Source organism: Mytilus californianus, unplaced genomic scaffold (assembly GCF_021869535.1).
Source record: "Mytilus californianus isolate M0D057914Y unplaced genomic scaffold, xbMytCali1.0.p SCAF_4, whole genome shotgun sequence".
NCBI lineage: Eukaryota > Metazoa > Mollusca > Bivalvia > Mytilida > Mytilidae > Mytilus > Mytilus californianus.
In genome coordinates this window covers 5,339,910-5,362,216 of record NW_026262690.1, presented here as the reverse complement: position 1 = coordinate 5,362,216, position 22,307 = coordinate 5,339,910, and the positions used below count along the sequence as shown (strand labels likewise).

The 22,307-nt window shown below is 31.5% G+C and overlaps 1 protein-coding gene across 15 annotated transcripts in view; it reads left to right on the top strand.

Moving 5' to 3' along the window:
* Positions 1-21,772, top strand: part of LOC127737328 (inositol 1,4,5-trisphosphate receptor type 3-like) — a 178,312-nt gene extending 156,540 nt beyond the window's left edge. For all 15 annotated transcript variants that reach the window (XM_052247929.1, XM_052247920.1, XM_052247925.1 and 12 more), the window contains 12 exons: positions 1,491-1,612; positions 2,787-2,956; positions 3,480-3,587; positions 6,030-6,173; positions 7,273-7,390; positions 8,118-8,241; positions 11,275-11,453; positions 11,987-12,145; positions 12,752-12,832; positions 14,326-14,445; positions 16,367-16,501; positions 18,457-21,772. In XM_052247929.1, coding sequence (XP_052103889.1) covers positions 1,491-1,612; positions 2,787-2,956; positions 3,480-3,587; positions 6,030-6,173; positions 7,273-7,390; positions 8,118-8,241; positions 11,275-11,453; positions 11,987-12,145; positions 12,752-12,832; positions 14,326-14,445; positions 16,367-16,501; positions 18,457-18,531 — 1,535 coding nt within the window. In that variant the 3' untranslated portion in view covers positions 18,532-21,772. The remainder of the gene's footprint in view (positions 1-1,490; positions 1,613-2,786; positions 2,957-3,479; positions 3,588-6,029; positions 6,174-7,272; positions 7,391-8,117; positions 8,242-11,274; positions 11,454-11,986; positions 12,146-12,751; positions 12,833-14,325; positions 14,446-16,366; positions 16,502-18,456) is intronic.
* The last annotated feature ends 535 nt before the right edge of the window (positions 21,773-22,307 follow it).

Sequence of the window (22,307 nt, the reverse complement as noted above, 5' to 3'; positions counted from 1 at the left end):
CTAAACCATATATATTCTGGTTTGTCATGCTAAGATGGTTTGAATGATATACAGGGTTAGTCCCCCGGGGTCATCCCGACCCCCTGCCATTTGAGAAAGTTCTAATATCTTGTAAATGGTCGAGATCCCCACCCCTAAACCTTATATATTCTGGTTTGTCATGATAAAGCACATCAAATGAAATACAGGGTTAGTCCCCAGGGGTCACCCCCACCCACTGCCATTTAAGAAAGTTCTAATACCTTGTAAGTGATCAAGATCCCCACCCCTAAACCATATATATTCTGGTTTGTCATGCTAAGATGGTTTGAATGATATACAGGGTTAGTCCCCCAGGGTCATCCCGACCCCCTGCCATTTGAGAAAGTTCTAATATCTTGTAAATGGTCGAGATCCCCACCCCTAAACCATATATATTCTGGTTTGTCATGATAAAGCACATCAAATGTTATACAGGGTTAGTCCCCAGGGGTCACCCCCACCCACTGCCATTTAAGAAAGTTCTAATACCTTGTAAGTGGTCAAGATCCCCACCCCTAAACCATATATATTCTGGTTTGTCATGCTAAGATGGTTTGAATGATATACAGGGTTAGTCCCCAGGGGTCATCCCGACCCCCTGCCATTTGAGAAAGTTCTAATATCTTGTAAATGGTCGAGATCCCCACCCCTAAACCATATATATTCTGGTTTGTCTTGATAAAGCACATCAAATGTTATACAGGGTTAGTCCCCAGGGGTCACCCCCACCCCCTGCCATTTAAGAAAGTTCTAATACCTTGTAAGTGGTCAAGATCCCCACCCCTAAACCATATATATTCTAGTTTGTCATGCTTAGATGGTTTGAATGATATACAGGGTTAGTCCCCAGGTGTCATCCCCACCCCCTGCCATTTGAGAAAGTTCTAATATCTTGTAAATGGTCGAGATCCCCACCCCTAAACCATATATATTCTGGTTTGTCATGCCAAGATGATTTGAATGATATACAAGGTTAGTCCCCAGGCATCACTAATGCATATAACTTTACTGGACCAAACCAATTTTCACTGGACGTTGCCCAATGTCAGGCGACCCTGGGAATACGAATTATGGGAGCTTCGTTTGGGAGACTTCGTAACAGCATCCTGTTACAATCATTTCTTGTTACTAATTGAATTCTTTCAATATATGTTAACATTTGTATAGAAAGCACATAAAATCATCAAAAAACGTTCATAAATTTGTCTTAAAATCATCAAATTTCAAATTTCAAGTACATAGACTTTTCTTAAAAAACTATGTGTTTTTGGTATATAAATTTCCATTTTAATGGTGTAAAATAATATTAGGGTCACCAACTTCGTTTTAGAGGTGTATAGCATTCAAAGTGGTGTTCTATGTGAATAAATACGACAATATGTCAAAATAATCGTGGAATACAAAAATCAAAAGTTAGATATTTTCTATTTATTAATAACTTTATAATTGTATAATTTTGATTATTTCAGCTTTAATTAAACCTGACACAGAACAAGAAATGGCATGGGATAGTTTCTGTGAAAATACTCTTTCAATAGAAATACTCAAAAATGATGTACTACAGAAAATTTATTTCCCAGTTGAGGATAAGGTAATTTAACAATTATAGCCAATCATGGATTTATCATTTGCAGTCAAATTGAAGTAGATAAAACTTATATATATGATTGATTTTTCTTACATTTTCTTAAAGAGATTTAAATGCATAAATAATTTTAAAAAGTTGGCATATGGAGGATAAGTGACTTGGCTGATACAAAATCAAGTCATTTTTGTTTTTATAATAATCTTAATTTGGAAGCTATTCTAACATTTAAAGAAACTATCATGCTGTAGGTTTTCTTTTCAATTCTTTCAAATTTTTTCTTGCCATGAGGCCTTTCTATGTCGTGGATTTTACTCATTGTTGAAGGCTATATGGTGATCAATAGTTGTTTAAATCTTCGTCCTATGGTTTCTGGTGGTTAGTTGTCTCAATGGCAATCATACCAATTCTTATTTTTTATCGATTGAATTATTCATAAAATACAGTTTTAACCTGTGTCACCAATGGCGGCAGCAGGTCTCATAACTGCTTCGCTTCACTCTGTCTGTTTGTTCGAAAGACCATTTTTCAAAGTTTTCTTAGCTTCTATTAAATAGAAATTATTTTAATCAATACAATTTTATTTACTTAGTTGTATGAATTGTATGAAATATGACTATAAAATTGGGATGTTGGGTAAAAAGTGGGACCATGTAATTAACCTGAAAATTCACAGAAAGATTGCACACATATTGAAGTTGTGAACTTGCTATATAAGAATTGTTTGTGGATTTTTTCCCAATTTTTCTATTTTGAACTTGCTGACCTTTGTCAAAGCAACTAATAAAAATAACCTCCTATTAATTTTGACAATTTTCAGTTGTTCAAGAGTTGTGTGACTTGAATAGTAAAAAACTGTGTAATTTTTCTGTTGAAAGAAAGAAACAGCATTGATATAACATTATGTTAGTTTTCATATGAGTGCATCACAAATAAAAGTTTCTTTAAGTTCTGGAGTTAAAGTTGATCCACAGTGATCCTCCAGCTTCCTATCCAAAACAATATTATAGTTATAGATACAACTCCTAATGAGATCTGTGTCGTCACCTGACCGTAATAAAGTTAAATTAGCAAGTTAAATAAACAAAATGATCTCTGGACATCCAAGACGAAATAAATATTGGTATGTGTATCTATGGTTTAAGCTAGAATATTTTGAGAATTTAATTGTATATTTCAGAATGTGCTAAGAGATGAAATAAAAGACAAGTTCAAGTATGAAGTTGATCGATCTTCACCAAGTAATAAGATTCGAGATTTTATGGACTGGGCTAGTGATATTATTCATGATATTCAATATCAAAGAAAAATTCATGCTAATCCATTGGCCAGACTGTTCATCAAATTATGGTAAAAAAAATGGTTATTTTTAAGTTAATAGAAGTTTTTTTTTTTACTTTTTCAATTAAGATGGAAAAAACATAGTAAATTCTATAACCATTTAGGAAACACTGATCACTTTGTTCTTTTAACAGGCTTATTATGCTGCTATTGTATAAAATTATGCATATCCTTTTTATCATATTTGCTGTATTGGTCCAAGTAGCTCCCCTAAAGATTTACAGATGTAGCATTAATGACATCTAATAAAGACTTCTGCATTAGGCCATCTTGAACTTGTAGTAAAGAGCTTTTACTTTGAGTTGAAGTCTCATTGTTTTTTAACTCTAATTTCATACAATAATAAAATAAGTTTACCATTTTTAACTTTTTTTATGATTAAGATCTTTTTAGATGATAAGTACTGGTATATTTAATGTCAAAGGTAGGCATTCAACCATTTTCTTATAGGATCATCTGACAACTGTTTAATAAAACAAAAATAAAGCTGATATCTTTGGTACTGAACTATGACTTAATTTTCCTATTGTAGGATACCTATGAATTACCTAACAGTGTTAATCAGTTTTATAATAGCAGTATTAGTAATGATTTTCTGGAGAGACCCTCTGACAGCCACTGGAGCTTCAGATTCATATAGGTAAATGATTGTAAAAGTGTGCATCAAATTTTGTGAGTGATAGAGAAACACTGGATATATGGCATATGTTGTTAAGACAGCATCAAAAGGAACATTAAAGTAAAGATCAGACATCTGTGGACCAATGTTGTTGTATAAGCTGTTCAAAAAATGGTTTGCTGTAACAGTTGGAAATTGAAATGGGATGGTTAAACAGCTCGATTTAAGTGACTTTATATTAACCGGACTCGATCTTTACCATTTTACTTTATTTAACCCTTTCGCCGATGAGTCCCGGTTTACCGGGATTCATGCTTCAGACAGCTGACGATGAGTCTTGTTTTACCAGGATCGGAATACCTCTTTTATATTTCCCGCTCAAAACAGTGCAAACACGAGTTATCTTTCTTTGTTGATGAAAGTGTAAACATGGCGCTTCCGTTTGTTGAAAACCGTGTCAAAATCAGAGGAAATTTACGGAATTTACGAGAATTTAAAATGAGGGAACATTTTTTTTGAAAGAATATGGAAGAATTAAAGCCAAACTAGTATACTTTTTTGACATAAAATGTCGTTTTATGTACAAAACACTTGGAATGGACATCGTTCATTGTAAGGAATTTGTACAGCCTCATTAAATTTTTCAAAATTTTGCCGTTTTGGGTTAAAAAATTACGATTTTGGGTCAAAAAGTAGAATTTTGAGAATTTCACCTAGATAATGCCGAAAATTTGAAAATTTGAATATTTTATGAAGAAAGATTATCAAAACATGAACAAAACTGTGAACATGGTGTTAGTGAATGAAATAAAGACACAAAATACTACAGACAAGTTTTTATTGACATTTATTATGAAGATCTCCCACTTGAGTAATAGTAGCCAGGGAAGCCGTCGTCTCAGAGTAGCTTCTGTCTGGGCAGCTATCGGTGAAAGGGTTAAAGTATTTAAAGACTATTGACCACTTTCAATAAAATTCAGCATCAAATTAATGATCTCTGGCTGTAAATGAAATAAATCTAAAAGGGAAATTTGACCAGGCACAAAACAACTCCTGCGATCATTAAAAGTTTTAACCGTAAGCAAAATACTCTCTACAACATCAACCCAAGATCACCATACTAAATACAGAAACAAATAGAAAATGGACCCAAAAAAGATCTTTTACTTAGTTAACTTCTGAATATAAGATAAAACCAAACTTGGCCTAAATCATCCATAGGGTATTTAGTTTAAAAAATGTATCCAATGACCCCACCCATCAACCAAGATGGCCACCATGGCTAAAAATAGAACATGGGAGTAAAATGCAGTTTTTGGCTTATATCTCTGAAATTAAAGCATTTAGAGCAAATAGGGTAAAAATGTTCATCAGGTCAAGATCTATCTGCCCTGAAATTTTCAGACGCATCAGACAACCCGTTGTTTGGTTGCTGCCCCTGAATTGGTAATTTTAAGGAAATTTTGCAGTTTTTGGTTATTATTTTGAATATTATAATAGATAGAGATAAACTGTAAACAGCAAAATTGTTCAGCAAAGTAAGATCTACATATGACCAAAATTGTCAATTGACCCCATAAGGAGTTATTGCCCGTGAAAGTCAATTTTTCAATATTTTTCTTAAATTTTTGTAATCTTTTACAAAAATCTTCTCTTCTGAAACTACTGGGCCAAATTGAACCAAACTTGGCCTAAATCATCCTTAGGATATCTAGTTTAAAAAATGTATCCGATGACCCTGCCCATCAACCAAGATGGCCACCATGACTAAAAATAGAACATAGAGGTTTACTATAGAAGTCTATGGGGAAATTGTAAAAAAAACAATTTCAAATGGTCACAACTTGAAAACTAATTTAAATAATGATAAGGGGTCTTCAGTAACTATTGAAAGACTAAAATGGGATGACCTGCTTTTAATTTAACTACTGGGCCAAATTAAACCAAACTTGGTCTCAATCATTATTGGGGTATCTAATACTATTTTTTATGATTTTAACCTTATTTTACATGATTTCCAAAACCACAGTAGATACAGGTGAGCGACACAGGCTCTTGAGAGCCTCTAGTTTACATGTTTAAGTTTATCCTAGAATTCTGCAAGATAAAGCAGGTACACTCAATATAGTGGTAATAGTTGTTTAGTTTTCGCAATTTAATTGGATTGCCTTGGAATAGAATATATAAATAAATATATATATGATAAAAGGAGATTTGTGGTATATTTCAATGAGACAACAACCTCACAACACAATAAAATGAACTAGACTTCAATGTTTAAATGTATAAAAGTGTCAATGAACCTCAAACAAAGAACAAATATTTTAATATATAATATTTTGATTAGGAATTTAAAGGTGAAGCTGTTTTTAGAATACCAATATGTAATCAATATAGCTTGTAAACTTAAACCCTTTTATTAGAACCAGGATTTGGTTTATATAAATATATTTTCAATTTCAGTGCTATTCCAAGATACACCCATGATGAAGTGAAGATTGTAATATATGTTCTAGGAGGAATACATAACTTTTTAAGTTTGTGTATATTAATAACATTTTATCTTTCTAACCATCCAACGTTCCCTGTGATAAAAGCAATCCAAGGGTAAGTTTCTACAGATATTTGCAGTCACTTGCAGCATCTATATTTTTTGTTCCATCAAATAAAACAAAGAGCAGTTATGTGAAATTTAGCCTTACAGTTCACCAATAGGCTATTTCTGGAATCATGTCTTTCACCAGAAAAGATCGTCAATTTTGCAAGCCTTTATGACGTCATTTACCAGATAGAAGTTGCACCATCCCTGCTCTATTAAAGTTTAAAGCACTTTCAGAATTGTCATTCTGCAGGGTAGTCTAGAATTAATTTATGTTCCGTAAGTACATAATCTTAATTCCCGTATGACTGAAGGGAGAGTGACCAACTTATTACATTTTAATTTCCCAAATAATTTGTGCAGTATAAGATCAAATTTTTCATCAGTTAGCTCGACATGTTGGAAGTGGGGATGCCTACATTTTGGTCATGTGGTGATGGAACATGACAGATTAAACTAACTACTGTAACCCCGGAACTGGCATATAATTAAATGCAGTCATACATCATTTCAAGGATCTGTAGTTAGATACATTTTATCACATGATAATACATAACACAATAAAAGGAAGCTAGTAGAGCTCACACATTACACATGAAAAAAACTTTTTTGTATATAGGGACAACCCACAGGGAAATAGATATCCAATTAAACAACAGAAAGTTGAAAACTGAAAGTCACAAAAACAATGATTCTTGTTTTTAGATAGAATCTGCCTTTTTGTGGTTGTGTATTGAATAAGTGCTATTTGCAAGAGTAAGATATTTTTGAGGGTAATGAAATAAGCATGAAGTGTTTATTTATAAGTTTGTTCTTTGACCTATGAAGAAATTTTCCTACATTTATCACTATAATATATCAAGCTGATAACTTAAAGATCTATAAGGATATTGATAATACTAGAGCCATTCCTGGTAGGTACAGCTATGGGAAAAACAGTGATGATCCAAAGGCAAACTATAAGTATTAGTGTAATTATGTATGTTCAAACATTATTCTTCTTGCTAACACACATAAATATGATATTTTTTCCTTGGTCTTAACCGATGAAATGTTTGTTCTTTAATCCATAAAATATCTAAATAAATTTCTCTTTTTTTCTGTTAGGTTGTTTAAAACAGATGATGATGATGATGATACTGATGATATGTCATGGTTAGAAAAGAAAAAAGATTACACCTACTTAGAGGTCAAAGCCTATGGTGTTAATTCAATCTACTATGTGGTAAGTTTTCATAATTCCAAAATGAAAGGTAAAACTTGTATGGTATAATTGAAAGGATATGAGTTTCATGGTTTTGTCCATTTCTCAGATACTTCAAGCAATATGTCAACTGTATAAGGTGTTTGGAATGATTGTTAGGTGTACATGTCTGTCTGGCAGAGTTGATATGACCTTGACCTCATGTTCATGGTTCATTAGTCAATGTTAAGTTTTCATGGTTCTCAGATAGGACAACTATATTTAGTGCATGGAATGATTGCAAGGTGAGGATGTCTGTCAAAAAGAATTCATCTTACCTTAGCCTTATTTACATGGAACATTAACAATCTAAAGTTTATAAGGAACTTTTACTTTAAACTCTTGGAAGTATGTTTGTCCAAATAAATATTTCCTGACACTTTCTACAGTTACTATTGAACAGAATGACTTCATACTTGGTCAGCATCTTGACAGTGATGAGTTGTAAACTATTAGCGCTTTTCATATCTGTCAGACACCTAATTCCTGTTTGCAGATACTTTGAACTTTTCAATATGTTGGAAAAACTTTTCCTCACATATTTCTCTAGTACTGCTTAACAGATTGACTATATATTTGTTCAGCAGCTGGATAATGATGAGTTTGAATTATGAAGGGAATGGGTATGGTTAGCACTATAACTTAGGCATTCTTTGAGTTGAAGATCACAGTATTTCATTGCAATCAATGTTGATTTATTACATTGTAGGTGTTTCTAGTATTCTCAGTTTTGGGAACAGCGTTTTATGGCTATTTCTTTGCTTTCCACCTGTTGCACATAGCTGTATTAAATCAGCTGCTAAAAAGAGTCATTCAAGCAGTTACAACAAATGGTATGTATACAAAAAATTGATAGTAGTAGGTAAGTGATAAGATCCTAAAATATATCAGAGATGTAGGATATAGATCAATGAGACAGCAATCTAACATCACACAAAACTAAAGACATCTAGAGGTAAACATACTGTCTTCAACAACAGACATATGTCCATACAGTCTGTCATTCTAAATCATCACAGTCTTGAAAGTTTTGAATAAATTTTAGAAATGCTTTTTGCCATCTACACAATATTTCCTAACAGACAAAAAACATGAAAATAATTAATATATAACTAAAGACAATGACTGATGAGTTTCCTGACTTGAGACAGGTAGATAAATCTGTGGTAGGGTTAAGCTCTCCTCATTGTAATATTCACCAGTGGAATTACAAAAAGTGGACAAAGGAGCATACCATAACTATAAGTTCAGAGAAACACTTAATTCTACAGTACTAGTATGATAGACAAATGCAGAAAATATAGGAAATGGAAATTTTTCATATGCCATTTATTGCAAATGAAAGATTTGGTAATTTTTCTATTTTTGTATTTTTTAGGTAGTATTTGGTTATTATAGGATTAAACACATTTTTTCTAGAAGTTATTGATGTGTAAACCGGGGCGCTTACTCACAAACTTAACATAAAAGTCTGAATTTTATTCAGTTTGTGAGTTAATCCCCCCGATTTACTCACAAACTTAACTCAGTTTGTGAGTTAATCGCCCTGGTTTACACATCAATAACCTCTTAGAAAAAATGTGTTTAATCCTTATAATTCTTAAGCCAAACATTCACGATTTTTGTCGAGCCTGCGACTTTTGTCGCAGAAAGCTCGACATAGGGATAGTGATCCGGCGGCGGCGACGGCGGCGTTAGCTAACTTCTTAAAAGCTTTATATTTTAGAAGGTGGAAGATCTGGATGCTTCATACTTTGTATATGGATGCCTCATGTTACGAAGTTTCCGTCAGTCACATGTCCAATGTCCTTGACCTCATTTTCATGGTTCAGTGACTACTTGAAAAAAAAGTTCAGATTTTTTGTAATGTTAAATTCTCTCTTATTATAAGTAATAGGATAACTATATTTGGTATGTGCGTACCTTGCAAGGTCCTCATGCCTGTCAGACAGTTTTCACTTGACCTCGACCTCATTTCATGGATCAGTGAACAAGGTTAAGTTTTGGTGGTCAAGTCCATATCTCAGATACTATAAGCAATAGGTCTAGTATATTCGGTGTATGGAAGGACTGTAAGGTGTACATGTCCAACTGGCAGGTGTCATCTGACCTTGACCTCATTTTCATGGTTCAGTGGTTATAGTTAAGTTTTTGTGTTTTGGTCTGTTTTTCTTATACTGTATGCAATAGGTCTACTATATTTGGTGTATTGAATGATTGTAAGGTGTACATGTCTAGCTGGCAGGTGTCATCTGACCTTGACCTCATTTTCTTGGTTCAGTGGTCAAAGTTAAGTTTTTGAGTTTTGGTCTTTTTTTCTAATACTATATGCAATAGTTCAACTATATTTGGTGTATGGAAATATTTTATGATGTATATGTCAGTCACGCAGGTTTTATTTGACCTTGACCTCATTTTCAAGGTTCATTGCTCAGTGTTAAGTTTTTGTGTTTTGGTCTGTTTTTCTTAAACTATAAGCAATAGGTCAACTATATTTGGTGTATGGAAATATTTTATGATCTATATGTCTGTCATGCAGGTTTTATTTGACCTTGACCTCATTTTCAAGGTTCATTGCTCAGTGTTAAGTTTTTGTGTTTTGGTCTGTTTTTCTTAAACTATAAGCAATAGGTCAACTATATTTGTTGTATGGAAGAATTGTCAGCTGTACATGCCTGCCTAGCATGGTTCATCTGACCTTGACCTCATTTTCATGGTTCATTGGTCAATGTTTAGTTCACTTGGTTAATGTTAAGTTTATGTGACAGTTGTAATAAAACTTTATATTTAGGACTATCAACATAATATCAATGATTAGTAAAGAAGGCGAGACATTTCAGTGTGTGCACTCTTGTTTGTTTAATGGCTACTATTTACCATCAAATGCACAATTGACATGTCGTTACTAAGGAGTTAGCGGCCATATTGACTTTCTAAAATTCGTAAATGTTCTATAAATGCAACAGAATCTAAAATGAAATAGCAACTACCTCAAAAACTTCATTTTATTGAGATATTATCCGAATTTGAAACGTACAAGTAATGGAGATTGGATCACTGCATGCATGTGTATCACGCATGAATAGATCACAGTGAATGTTATGAAAGTAGTTTCGGAAACATGGTTTATCGAAGTGTAAACCAAGGGAAAAAATTATAACTGTCCAATCCGTTTCAAGTATTTATAGATTTGCAAATCATATAAGAATTATATTTCTATGACATCTTATGCATATCATTTAATCATCAGTGAATACCCTTAACAGAAAAGTCTACAATGAAAATGTGTAATGTTATAGTAATTGGAACAACAGCTGTTTTTCTGATATCTTTTCAATTAAAGTAATGTGCTGTTAACACACATCTAGGGTTAACATGCACATCTGAGTCTTTTTATGTTGCTAAATGTCATGGCATTTATAGTTTCTTATTAGATGAAATGTTTGAAAAGTTCCTTGATGAGGTACATGACATTACCCAGAATATCTAACCTATTTATGGACCAATCAGCACCATTATTGTAGCACATGACATTACCCAGAATATCTAACCTATTTATGGACCAATCAGCACCATTATTGTAGCCCAGAATATCTAACCTATTTATGGACAATCAGCACCATTATTGTGAGGTACATGACACATCATTGCCCATTACAATTAAATGTTTGGCTTGTATATATTCAGACTTTGACAAAACCACAAAATAACTAGTTTTCCTCACTCCAAATAATTGGTACCCACAGAGAATCCACAGTATTTATATTAAATGCTTTAGCAATGCAGAAGCTGTTGTTGAAAGCTTTTGTTCCTATGTAAAGGATAGATAAGATTTATATGTTTTTATATGTTTTTATGTTAAATAGGTACATCCTTATTGTTGGTTGGCATGCTTGGAATGGTGATTATCTTTATTTATGCCCTGCTGTCATTTGCGGTGCTGAGAGAAAGGTTCCTAGAGGCCTCCAGAGGCAGAGATTGTACCACTGTGTACGAATGTTTTATTACTGTTTTACATCATGGTTTTGTGGACTCGCTGTACACTGTAAGTACTTATACAAATTTGATTAATAACTTTTTATTGAAATAAGCATGATTAGATAAAATGTGAGTTTTGGAAACTGCAATATGAAGTCACAATCACAAGCATTTAATTTCAGTAATATATTGCCATATTTTGGTTTTGCCATTTTTTTAAGGTAATATGGACAGTTAAGAACACAAGCTTCTAAGAACATCTGAGATGATTCATTTATATTTCAGTCATTTGAAGGCAATTTGGGGGACTGACACACAATCTTTAAGGAACATCTTGTATTGATCGATTCTATTATTCACAAAATTGGAAAATGAAAGCAATTTTTACCCTTCAGTGCTCACAAGCACTTTGCTCGATTGATTTATATTTAAGTCATTTGAACGTTACATGGGGATTGGAACACCAACTTTAAGGAACATCTGATATTGATTGATTCTTATTGTTTTAAATTTTAGTCATTTGAAGGTAACAAGGGGGAATAAGAACACCAACTTTAAGGACATCTGATATTGATTAATTTTAATTAATTTATATTTCAGTCATTTGAAGGTAACATGGAGGATTGGAACACCAACTTTAAGGAACATCTGATATTGATGTCAGTGGATCTTTCCTTCTTCATCATAGTGACCACCATTGGATTGAACATCATCTTTGGTATCATTGTTGATACTTTCTCCCAGCTCAGAGATTCCAAGGTATGAATAAAGATCTGGGTTTCAAACCCTATGAGGGGCATTGGTGGCAGAGTGGTCTTATTAGACAAATTAATGTGTCACTGGCCTCTAAACACTGAGGCTGTGAGTTCAAATCCAGCACGTGGCAGGTGCACTAGACTCCAATCTTAATTGACTAGGATTGTCAGTTTTCCTACCGAAGGTCAGTGGTTCTCTCTGGGCACTCCGGCTTCCTCCACCAAACAATCAATTGATCAATTAATCAAACCTTATGTAAGCCACTGCATTTTCCATCTGCTGTGCCTAGTTTTGCCTAGGAAATTCAATTGCATATTGTACAAGACTGGCACATATATACCATTTTTTATTAAAGATTAAATGGTTTTGTTAAAAGCTTGCATGACCAAAACATTACTTTTTTTTAAATCGTAAGTAGTGTTTACTAATAAAGCTAAGATAAGAATTTGACTTTAAATGAATGGTTAGAATAACTGAGGAAACAGACTTTGTTCTTTAGTCATTTCATTTAGGAGATAATGATATAGCTATGGTACTGATGAAAATATTAGTAATGTAAATTTGTTTATACAATTTAAAAATTGATGCATTGTATTTGTTGTTTTATAGTGGGAAATTGACAAAGATATGATGAACAACTGTTTTATCTGTAGTAGAGAGAGTTATGATTTTGAGAGACAGCTCAGTGGGGCAAGTATTTAATAAAATGTTGATAGTTGATTCAACTGAATAAAAGGATAATATTGGGGATATGTCAATATGACAGCAAACCAATAACACAAAAAAACATCTATTTTTATTACTTTGCAAATATTATACATATGCAAATTTTCCTCAAGAATTCTATTTAGCTTCTTACTAAAGAAAGATTTACATAAACATGTTTGAAAAGTGAACTCTTTTTGTAGCTTTTTTGTAATGTTATTCAAAACAAATAATGACATCTTCTTAAAAAATAGTTTGTAAACGATTAACAAGTCAATAGCAGTTGTTTGACCTGTAGATTCCCTGGTCTTCTGGAACTAATAAACAGGGATCTTCAAGGAGATAGCTGTACCAGTGAAGCAACACTGTTAACAGTGTGTGCAATATTGTTGTAAAAAAAAGTACCCCCAGTAAACTTGTGTAATAGTCACAAGCATCTAAATATACATTGATCAACCATTTTTATCTCACCTGGACTGAGAGTCAATGTGAGCTATTGTCATCACTTGGTGTTTTTTTTTTGTTTGTTAAGTTTTTTAAAAGATTCTTACCAGAAACCACTGAATGGATAGGGACACAAATTTAGGGTATTTAGTGTCAAAAGTTTTGTCAATAAAACCCCTGGTACTATAAATAGAACATTAGGGTAAAACTACAGTTGTTTGCCTATATCTTGATAATTAAAGTAGTCAGAGCAAATATAACTGGACAGAAAGGATATACAGTTTAAATTTAACTACCAGATTTTTTTTTTTAATCAAGCAATTCATTTTGGAGTTATTAAACAATTAGCAAAATTCATAGTTTTTGGTGATTTTCTTGAAAACTTTAGGAGTGGATGAAAAATGCAAATTGCAAACATGATATTCTATACAAGGTCTACAAATAAGTTGATATGGCACAAATTATCCGAAGACTCCTTATTGGAACTATTGCCCTTCAGTGCCAATTTTTCCCTAAATGTTTGGCAATTATCTTGAAAACTATAACAGACAAAGAGAGAAAATATCAACAGCAAAAATGATATAAAAAAAAAGGTTAATTGACACCTTATAGGAGTTTTTGCCATGACATTTTGACCCTTTTTAGGGGTTTCTGGCCATTACCCGAAAATTATAACATTTAAAGAGAAACTGTAAAGAGCTAAAATGATCAGCAAAATAAAATCTTCATATACATTGACATGACAATTCCATATTGAAGTTATTGCCCTACAATGAGGATTGTTTTGTGTTTTTGACTATTGTTGTTAAAACCGAAATAGATAGAGAGAAAATATGAACAACAGAAATGAACAGCAAGTCAAAATCTACTAGGAAGTCAACACAACCTATCTTGACAATTGACTTTTATAGGAGTTAATGGCCGTATATGATGATTTTTATCCATATCAATACTGGTCACAATCTCATTGCTATACTAGCATATTATAAAGCATATTTTCAGAAATGAATAATGTGAAGTGTTTATATTTACAGGGTTTTGAGAAACATGTGAAAGAAGAGCATAATCAGTGGGCCTATCTGTTTTTCTTCCTTCACTTGGACAATACCAGAGTCAATGACTACTCAGCCTTAGAATTATACGTGTACAAATTAGTAAGTAGACTTAACTTTAATGAACTATAAATTACAAACACACATGTGATTTCTATTCTGCCTTCATTTGAATGCAAAACAAAGTTTTGAAGTAAGACAAAGTTTTTAATGAAAGACAAAAGTAAAGTGCATATTTTCTGTCAGCATTAAAAAGTTATCAAAGGTACCAGGATTATAATTTAATACGCCAGACGCGCGTTTCGTCTACATAAGACTCATCAGTGACGCTCAGATCAAAACAGTTATAAAGCCATATATTAATATATGAGCTGCGTTGGATATAAATCGACCTTATGCAAGTGCAGGTATACATGTACATGTATAAGACTTTGATTGATTTTGGAACATTCAGATATAAAATAAAAGATGAATTATGGTCTGTTTTGTAGGGTTCTTATATCAACTCAATTTTCAAACAGTTAACTTGACGGTACCCAAATTGCACCTATTTTGACAGTTTTTTCACCTAAGTTTTTTTATGATAAAGACAAAAATTTCCATTCTGTGTTTATTTTGTAGCCGTATCCTTCTTTGTTATATAGGTACACCAATTTGATTTTTAATCCCTATTGAGACATAGAAAAATGGGTTTGAATCGACCTCCAAACTATCCATGATTCCGTAATGAGGAGTACCCAAATTGCATCCATGCTTAAATTTACATCATTAAAAATCAAATAACAGATGTTTTGTTTTATTTTTTCAAATATTTAGAACAATTTGACATTAGTTCATGCTCACTATTCATTTTTTCTAAAAATGGATGCTTGTAACATATTTTTTTTGTTCATTTTTAAAAGATGACTTTTTGTGAACGTCGCATGGCGGCGTTTTCATACATTTTTCTTTTCCAGTGAAAGCTTCATTTGTTGATATAAACTGTGAACGTTTAGTGTATATTTGAATATTTTCACTTATTTTGTAAGACGTGTATAATGTCAAATAACTAAAATACAAATTGTTTAGTCTCAAAGAAAACTTTTAAGAATTTCTCAGCTGTTTATGTTGAATAGGTGCAAATTGGGTACCGTGACGTTACAGACTTTGTATAGAGATTTTTTCAACCCGAAATAACTAAACAGATGTATTGATATTCATTTGCATAAGGTTGATTTCTATCTGACGCAGCTCAGGTCTTACTTCAGACTCTGAATGTACTTGCAAATATGAAAATGAGGTTTGATAAGATGAATGATGCTGTAGTAGGTAATAGATGATCTACTATTTTACTTGACAATGATAGGGAAATGTTTTTATTAGCCAATCCAATCAGATATTTGAAAAATAGGAAATACAAATTTCCTGAACAGGACATGATGAATGTTTTTTTATTATATTTTGTCAATTGCATGACAAAGTATTATAAAAGAATACTGTGAATTCGTTAATATTCACGAGTTCACGAGATATCAATTTTTGTGGATTTCAGTGAAGGCATAAACCATAAATTACAATTTTTTTATTGATCAAGGAAAATAATGAATCAACCAAAGAAACCCTTAAAAAAGCAACTACAAAAATTGATTTAAAGAAAAAAATGAATTCACAGTATTTATGTTTAAGCTTTTTTATTCTATGAGTCTTTGTAAAGAAAGCTGTTATCCTTGATATTTTGTTGAAGTGTTGGGAAATTCACTCTTAAAATTCAAGTGTAAAAATAGTTCTTCTTTTGAAATCACTTTTTTCTTCCTTTCACATATGCCCCTATGTAACCTCAGTTTACTTATCATTAAACAACTTTCTAGAATAAAAGAAAATATCATTTTTCAAGAACTACTATTTAAATTATTTACTTATAAAGCAAGACTTACTTGTGCATGTATAAAATTTGTCATATGACCAACAACAACAAAAAGTTGTTTTTCCATCATTCATGGTTTATTTTAAGATTAGGTATTAAAATGCTTTCTTGAATTTTCAGCTTCAAGAAGCTAATTTTGACTTCTTCCCACTAAACCAAGCTTTAAGTTTGCAGAACGAGGAGGATTCACAAGAAGTCAAACTGCAGGAACTGGTGAAAAATGTCGATTACATGGTCAATAAAATGAAAGAAGAGGTAAAAAAAATATTTTTTGACAGTTAAGCTTGCATTCAAAATCCTACTGTCAAGCTATAATTAGCTTTATTACAGGCCTCATCTCTGCAATACCTAAGGTAGCACAGAGAGGTGACCATGCTTCAGAACCTATCCATGTCCATGTTAAGCAATTTATAAACAATTTATACTCAGATTTTCAAATTTCAAAATAGTGTGTATGTGTATAATCATACTTGATCAAGAAAACCATTTATTCAAAATTACACAAGTTGCAGAAATCGTGCTTGTAGTATGAATATATCTGTTCTACATACAATTGGCCTCAGATCCCAATTATTTCTACCATTGTTGCTAAGGCTTTTTGTGAAGTCAAATTGAATTAAAAAATTGCACCAGTCCAAATGTGAAATAAAAATTCACCTGCTTATAGACCATTATTTTTCAAATAAAATATGCATGTCCCAGCAACATTCAATGCTGCTTTCTCTCTTGAGAGCTATATAATTACATTACATGTATGTTTCATTATGATCCGTTATTTTGATTGGCTAACAGCAATCTCGCATCCTTCTGAAATTAACATTCATTACACAATGAAATGTAACATTCATGATGACACAAGGTCCCACAATAAAGTGCACAGGTAAATTAAAGAAAAACTTAGAAATCCTAATTGCATGATCCTAGCTAAAAAAATGTAATTATAAATATTGATTGCTTCTTTTTGTAATTTCATAGAGTTGTAAAAGCGTTGACAGTGCGCACATTTTTAGAATGAAGCGCGAAAGCTTTTACACCCCAATGAATTTACAAAAAGAAGCATTCAATTCTTAAGTAAACATCCAAAGGGTAGAAGTTAAGTCTTGAATAAATGCTGATGGCTACTTTCTACCCTACTTTCATTTAGACAATCAATTTTTTCCACATGTTTTACTAATTTCAATATACATGTATATATAACTCTTAGTACTACTTAAAAAGTTAACTTTTCAAAGAAAACAGTAGCTAGAAAAATCAGGAAGAAAAATACCCCTTATAATACTTAGGAACTATATATGTAGACCATGTACAAAGGGAATTAATTGTGGTCTGAAGCCAATAATGGACAAACTCTAATTTAAAATATTGCCTAAACCTCATTTCAAATTATTGCCTAAATTTGTACCAATACAATGCTGTTCACATTGCAATCTTTACCCCTCAGTGTGACTGAGGAATTGTAATATGGTCACTCTTGGTCTTCTTGCGACCGGCAGTAAAATCCTTGCCAAAGTGGGGCGTCCGTTTGGCTGTGCGGGATGTACAAGTATGCAGCCATGTCTGGTCAGAATGGGGACGCTAAATCTATGCCTCGTGTAGAGAGTGTGCCATGCTCTCTACACATTAAGAACCCTTCCAACAACTCTTTCAGGGGTCTGTAGGTGGCCTATTGCAAGGCAAAATTTTGGTCCCTATCCAATATACCCTCATTTTCTAGTGGCAGTCCAAATTTCCTGACCTTTATCCCGGACAGCCTCTTTTACAGGACATACCTATTGTATTTATTGTCAATTTGGTCTCATCCTGGACATACATGAAATATTTGCCACTGGACATTAAGCAACCAACAATCAATCAACCCTCAGTGGTCATCACCACTTTGATTATTTTAATGGGAGAGTATAAAATATGAAGTAAATTGCCATGTTACAAATTTACATATAATTGTGAAATCAATGATTGTTAACTAAAAGTTAAAGTGAAAAATTGTAAATTCTGCAACCTACTGTGCAAATTTGTTAAATATGATTTTTATGGCCATTATTTTTGATTTTTTTATCCACAATGACTTTCACCTTGATTAAGAAATATAAAACCAGGAAATATTATGTGTTTAATCAAGTTTCTTGCCAACAGAAACATTTACAAAGTTTAGAGGATAATTTTGAAATTGATTTTTGTAAAACTAAAGCTTTCTTTTTCTTGTATTATAGGAAGCATCTAAAGAAAGAGACAGGGAAAGACAGAAACAGTTAGAATGGGAAAATCAGCATCGCAAGGCAAAATAAACAATAACCTAACTATCAATGCACTATTGATATGAGTATTTATTTCAATGAACTATTTGAAATGAGATTTTAAAACCTTGAAATGTTGAAATGTATTTTTTTTTTTTTTAAATCACATGAAATTTATCATGCTTTTAATATACCTTTTTAGTCAAATACAAAGAAATATACACAAAGCCTAGAAGTATCTAATTTCCTCTGTTTAAATTGGAGTATGTTACATTTGATTAGTGTTATTTTGTTTCATCTGAGCACCAATCCACCTTGTATAATCCTCATTTCAATTTCTTGTTCAACAATTTATTAACAAATATTTGTCATCAATCATTGCTTAAGAATTATTGATTTAATATGTTTATTGAAAATATCACTGATTTCCTGTTTTATATATTTTGAACTATTTTGAGTTGTAATAATTATATAAAAATCAGACAGGAACGTGGTAGAAAGTGAATATCAACTCATCAACATTAATAAAAAATCATGCTTTCCACATAATACAGAAAAAAAATTTTTTTATAAAAGATTATGTACACCGGAAACCATTTAAAAAATCCATTGTTTCTCAAAAATAACTGTGGCCAATATTTTGTAAAATTAGACTTTGACTCTCATTCATTGTATCTAAGATACAATTGTTGTCTTTTAATTTTGGGTCAGTCTATCTTAAATGCATTTAATATGTTCATTTAGTTTGATTGGAAGAATTTTTATCGTAATTTATTGTATTTACATTCATTCAATTTTTTTTTTCATTTTAAGGGTAAGGATCAGTAATTTCATGCAAAAATTAGGGTAGAGATAACTCCTTATATGGTATTCATTTCTCTTCCTTCAGAAAAAGTTCATAACATTGTAATAATCTTTTTAACTTATCACAGAAATATTGAGTTTGAATTGAGAAAATTGTGTTGCCCAAAAAAACTGGCACATTAAATTTCTAGGAAACACTACTTTATTATTACATTTTATATCAAATATTATTCGTTGTCTAGAAAAATGATTTTTAACCTTTGAACTGTAGTTTTAATTCTTGATTGTTACATTACATTTTGTACAAGTTGATATTTATGTAATTAATAGCTTTTATACTATAGCTTTTTGAAATACTTTTTGGAACTGCATTACTTTTTGTATTGGATTTACACTTTATAATACCAGTCAGTGTTAAGATGATGACAAGATATCAGTTTCATTTTTTTTATTAGATATTTCTGTGCTTACCAGTATTTATTTTTTTAACAAGACTGTTGAATATGTACATTTGCAGGACTCTTTTCCTTGAAGGTATTCTTTTGTATCTGGTTTAAGATTTTTCGAGTGGTATTGTTTAGAATTATTGAGACTGACCTTTTATTGTAATGTAGAATGTATGTGTTCAAATGAAATCTATTGGATATGATAGCTTACTTGATATGACAGTCTCATTTCTGTCAGATGTAAATGTGCTTATTTAAGTTATGATTTTATCTTTCAAGTGTTAATTGTGTGATATAACTTACTGTTTAGAAGTTTAAGTTTATTTTTACAGTTGAATCTGTGATATTTTATTGTGTTTGTATTTTTACATGTCTTTCCATCCACCTTGATGCATTATGTAGAATTTATTAGAACAAAATATTTGTCAGAGATTTTTTTCATCAATAAGTATTAGCTTATATCATTCTCTAGAGGAAATACTATTAAACAATTTTCAAGAAGAAATTACAACAATCTTATAAAAAAATCTACAATCACAGTGTTGTAAAGAATAGAACCTGTATCTTATTTAAAAGTGATTAGTAAAGACTGATTACAGTATTAATTTATCAATTAAGTATTGGTTCGGTAAACAATCTATAACACCCAATGACCAGGTACTCTTTTCACAAAAAATCTTTTGCCTAAAATGCTAACTGATATGTTCACCACTGATAATTAGTTTTCCTCATAACATTTTTGGGGAAATTGACCCAGCAGGACCTATTTTTAATCAAAAGTCTCTTATTCTATAACAGTCTTTTTCTTTGTAATGTTTTCTTTTTTATTTACTTGTTTCTGTATTTCCAAATGTCGTATTGATATGTCTTTTATATGGATTTGGAAGGCTTTGATAAACTACAGAATAATTTATTTTTCCATGTTGAAAACAGTTTATCTGGTTATGGGTTTTCAAGAAGAAAGTACCGCTTATCTTTTGAGACACTTTTTCAGACTCCCCACTTCTATTAGAATTCTTTACCTTACATATCATGTTCTAGGCCCAACCACTTATAAAAAGTTAATTCAAAGACCTCTAGATAAACAGCTCTTGATTATTGTTCCTTATTTACAATTTGAGAAAAATAATTTTTAGTGCAGATTTGTTGTATTAAAGATAAAATCAAAGTGTGCCAATTTTGTCAAAATGCTATTATATAAAACACAAATTTGGAATAAGGAATAAGTTACAGTACTTTTAGGAAGGTGTAAATGAATTTTTGATTTGCTATGAATATTTTTATGTATTTATAATAAGTGCTATGTAATTTTTTCTTCAAATAAATAAGAGCTTAGATTTAAAGCATTGAATCAGAAATACATTGAAAAGATGGATTTTGTTTTAAGTATTGGAAAAAAAACTAGCTTTTGATTAATTTTTCCAATAATTGTCAGTGAGGTTTATGTAGTTTTTTTACAGTGTGAATTTTAAACCTTCAGTTTATATTTTCATTATTGTCAGAATTATCAAAGATAAATATATATCTGCTATTTTACATTTGTTATTGAAAAAATCTTTTTGCTCAATCTTTGGGGTAAAAAAAGTTGTACTATGTTATTATAATAGATATGTCTGCGTTCAGTAATATTTTATTGTCCAAACACTTTATTTTACAATGAATGTGTATAATTGTTATTCTATATTTTCCAAATGATGTTTTATATTGCACCTTTATTATGTCAGTAACTTCTAGATCTAAATATCTTTTAGTTTTAGGAAAAAATGACTGTGAACTGAAAGTGAAATGAATTTAAAAAAGGAAGATGGATTTTTTTACGGATCTATTCCTGCAAAATAATTATGGTGCACTTTATAAAACCCTTAAATGACAATCAAATTTTGCATAGGCGGGCTGCCTATGTTTAAAAATTATCTTGTTTCAACTGCTGTATACATAGGAATTTTGAAATGCACAGAATATATTTTATTAATTTATTTTTTACTGGCTAACTATCTTGTTATTATTTACAGAAAATCTATTAAAGCATCTGAGAGTTAAAAGTGTTTGTTGTCAAAACTGCCTTCACTTTTTATTTCTGTTAATCTGTAAAACTAACTATTTTGCAAGCAGATTTATTTGGAAACATTTTACAATTAGATCTCGAACTTGGATTTTTTTCTTAAATGAATACACCTTTAAAATTAGAAAATTGCAAAATGAATTATGAAAAAATCTAAAGGAAAGGGCTAAACACATGAAAAAAGAATCTGCAAAAATAAGTTGGTTTTCATTATTCAATGTTATTGAAATTTGAAAAGGAATGCTTTCTTTACATTAGTATGAAACAACATTTAGTTGACCCAAGTGTCTGGATGTCTGCTTTCTTTACACCAGTTTGAAACAACATTGAGGTGCCCCAGTGTCTGGATGTCTGCTTTCTACACACTTGTATGAAACAACATTGAGTTGCTCAAGTGTTTGTTTGTCTGCCTTCTTTACATCCTATGAAACAACATTGAGTTGTCCATGTGTCTGTATGCCTTCTTTCTACACACTTGTATGAAACAACATTGAGTTGTCCATGTGTCTGGATGC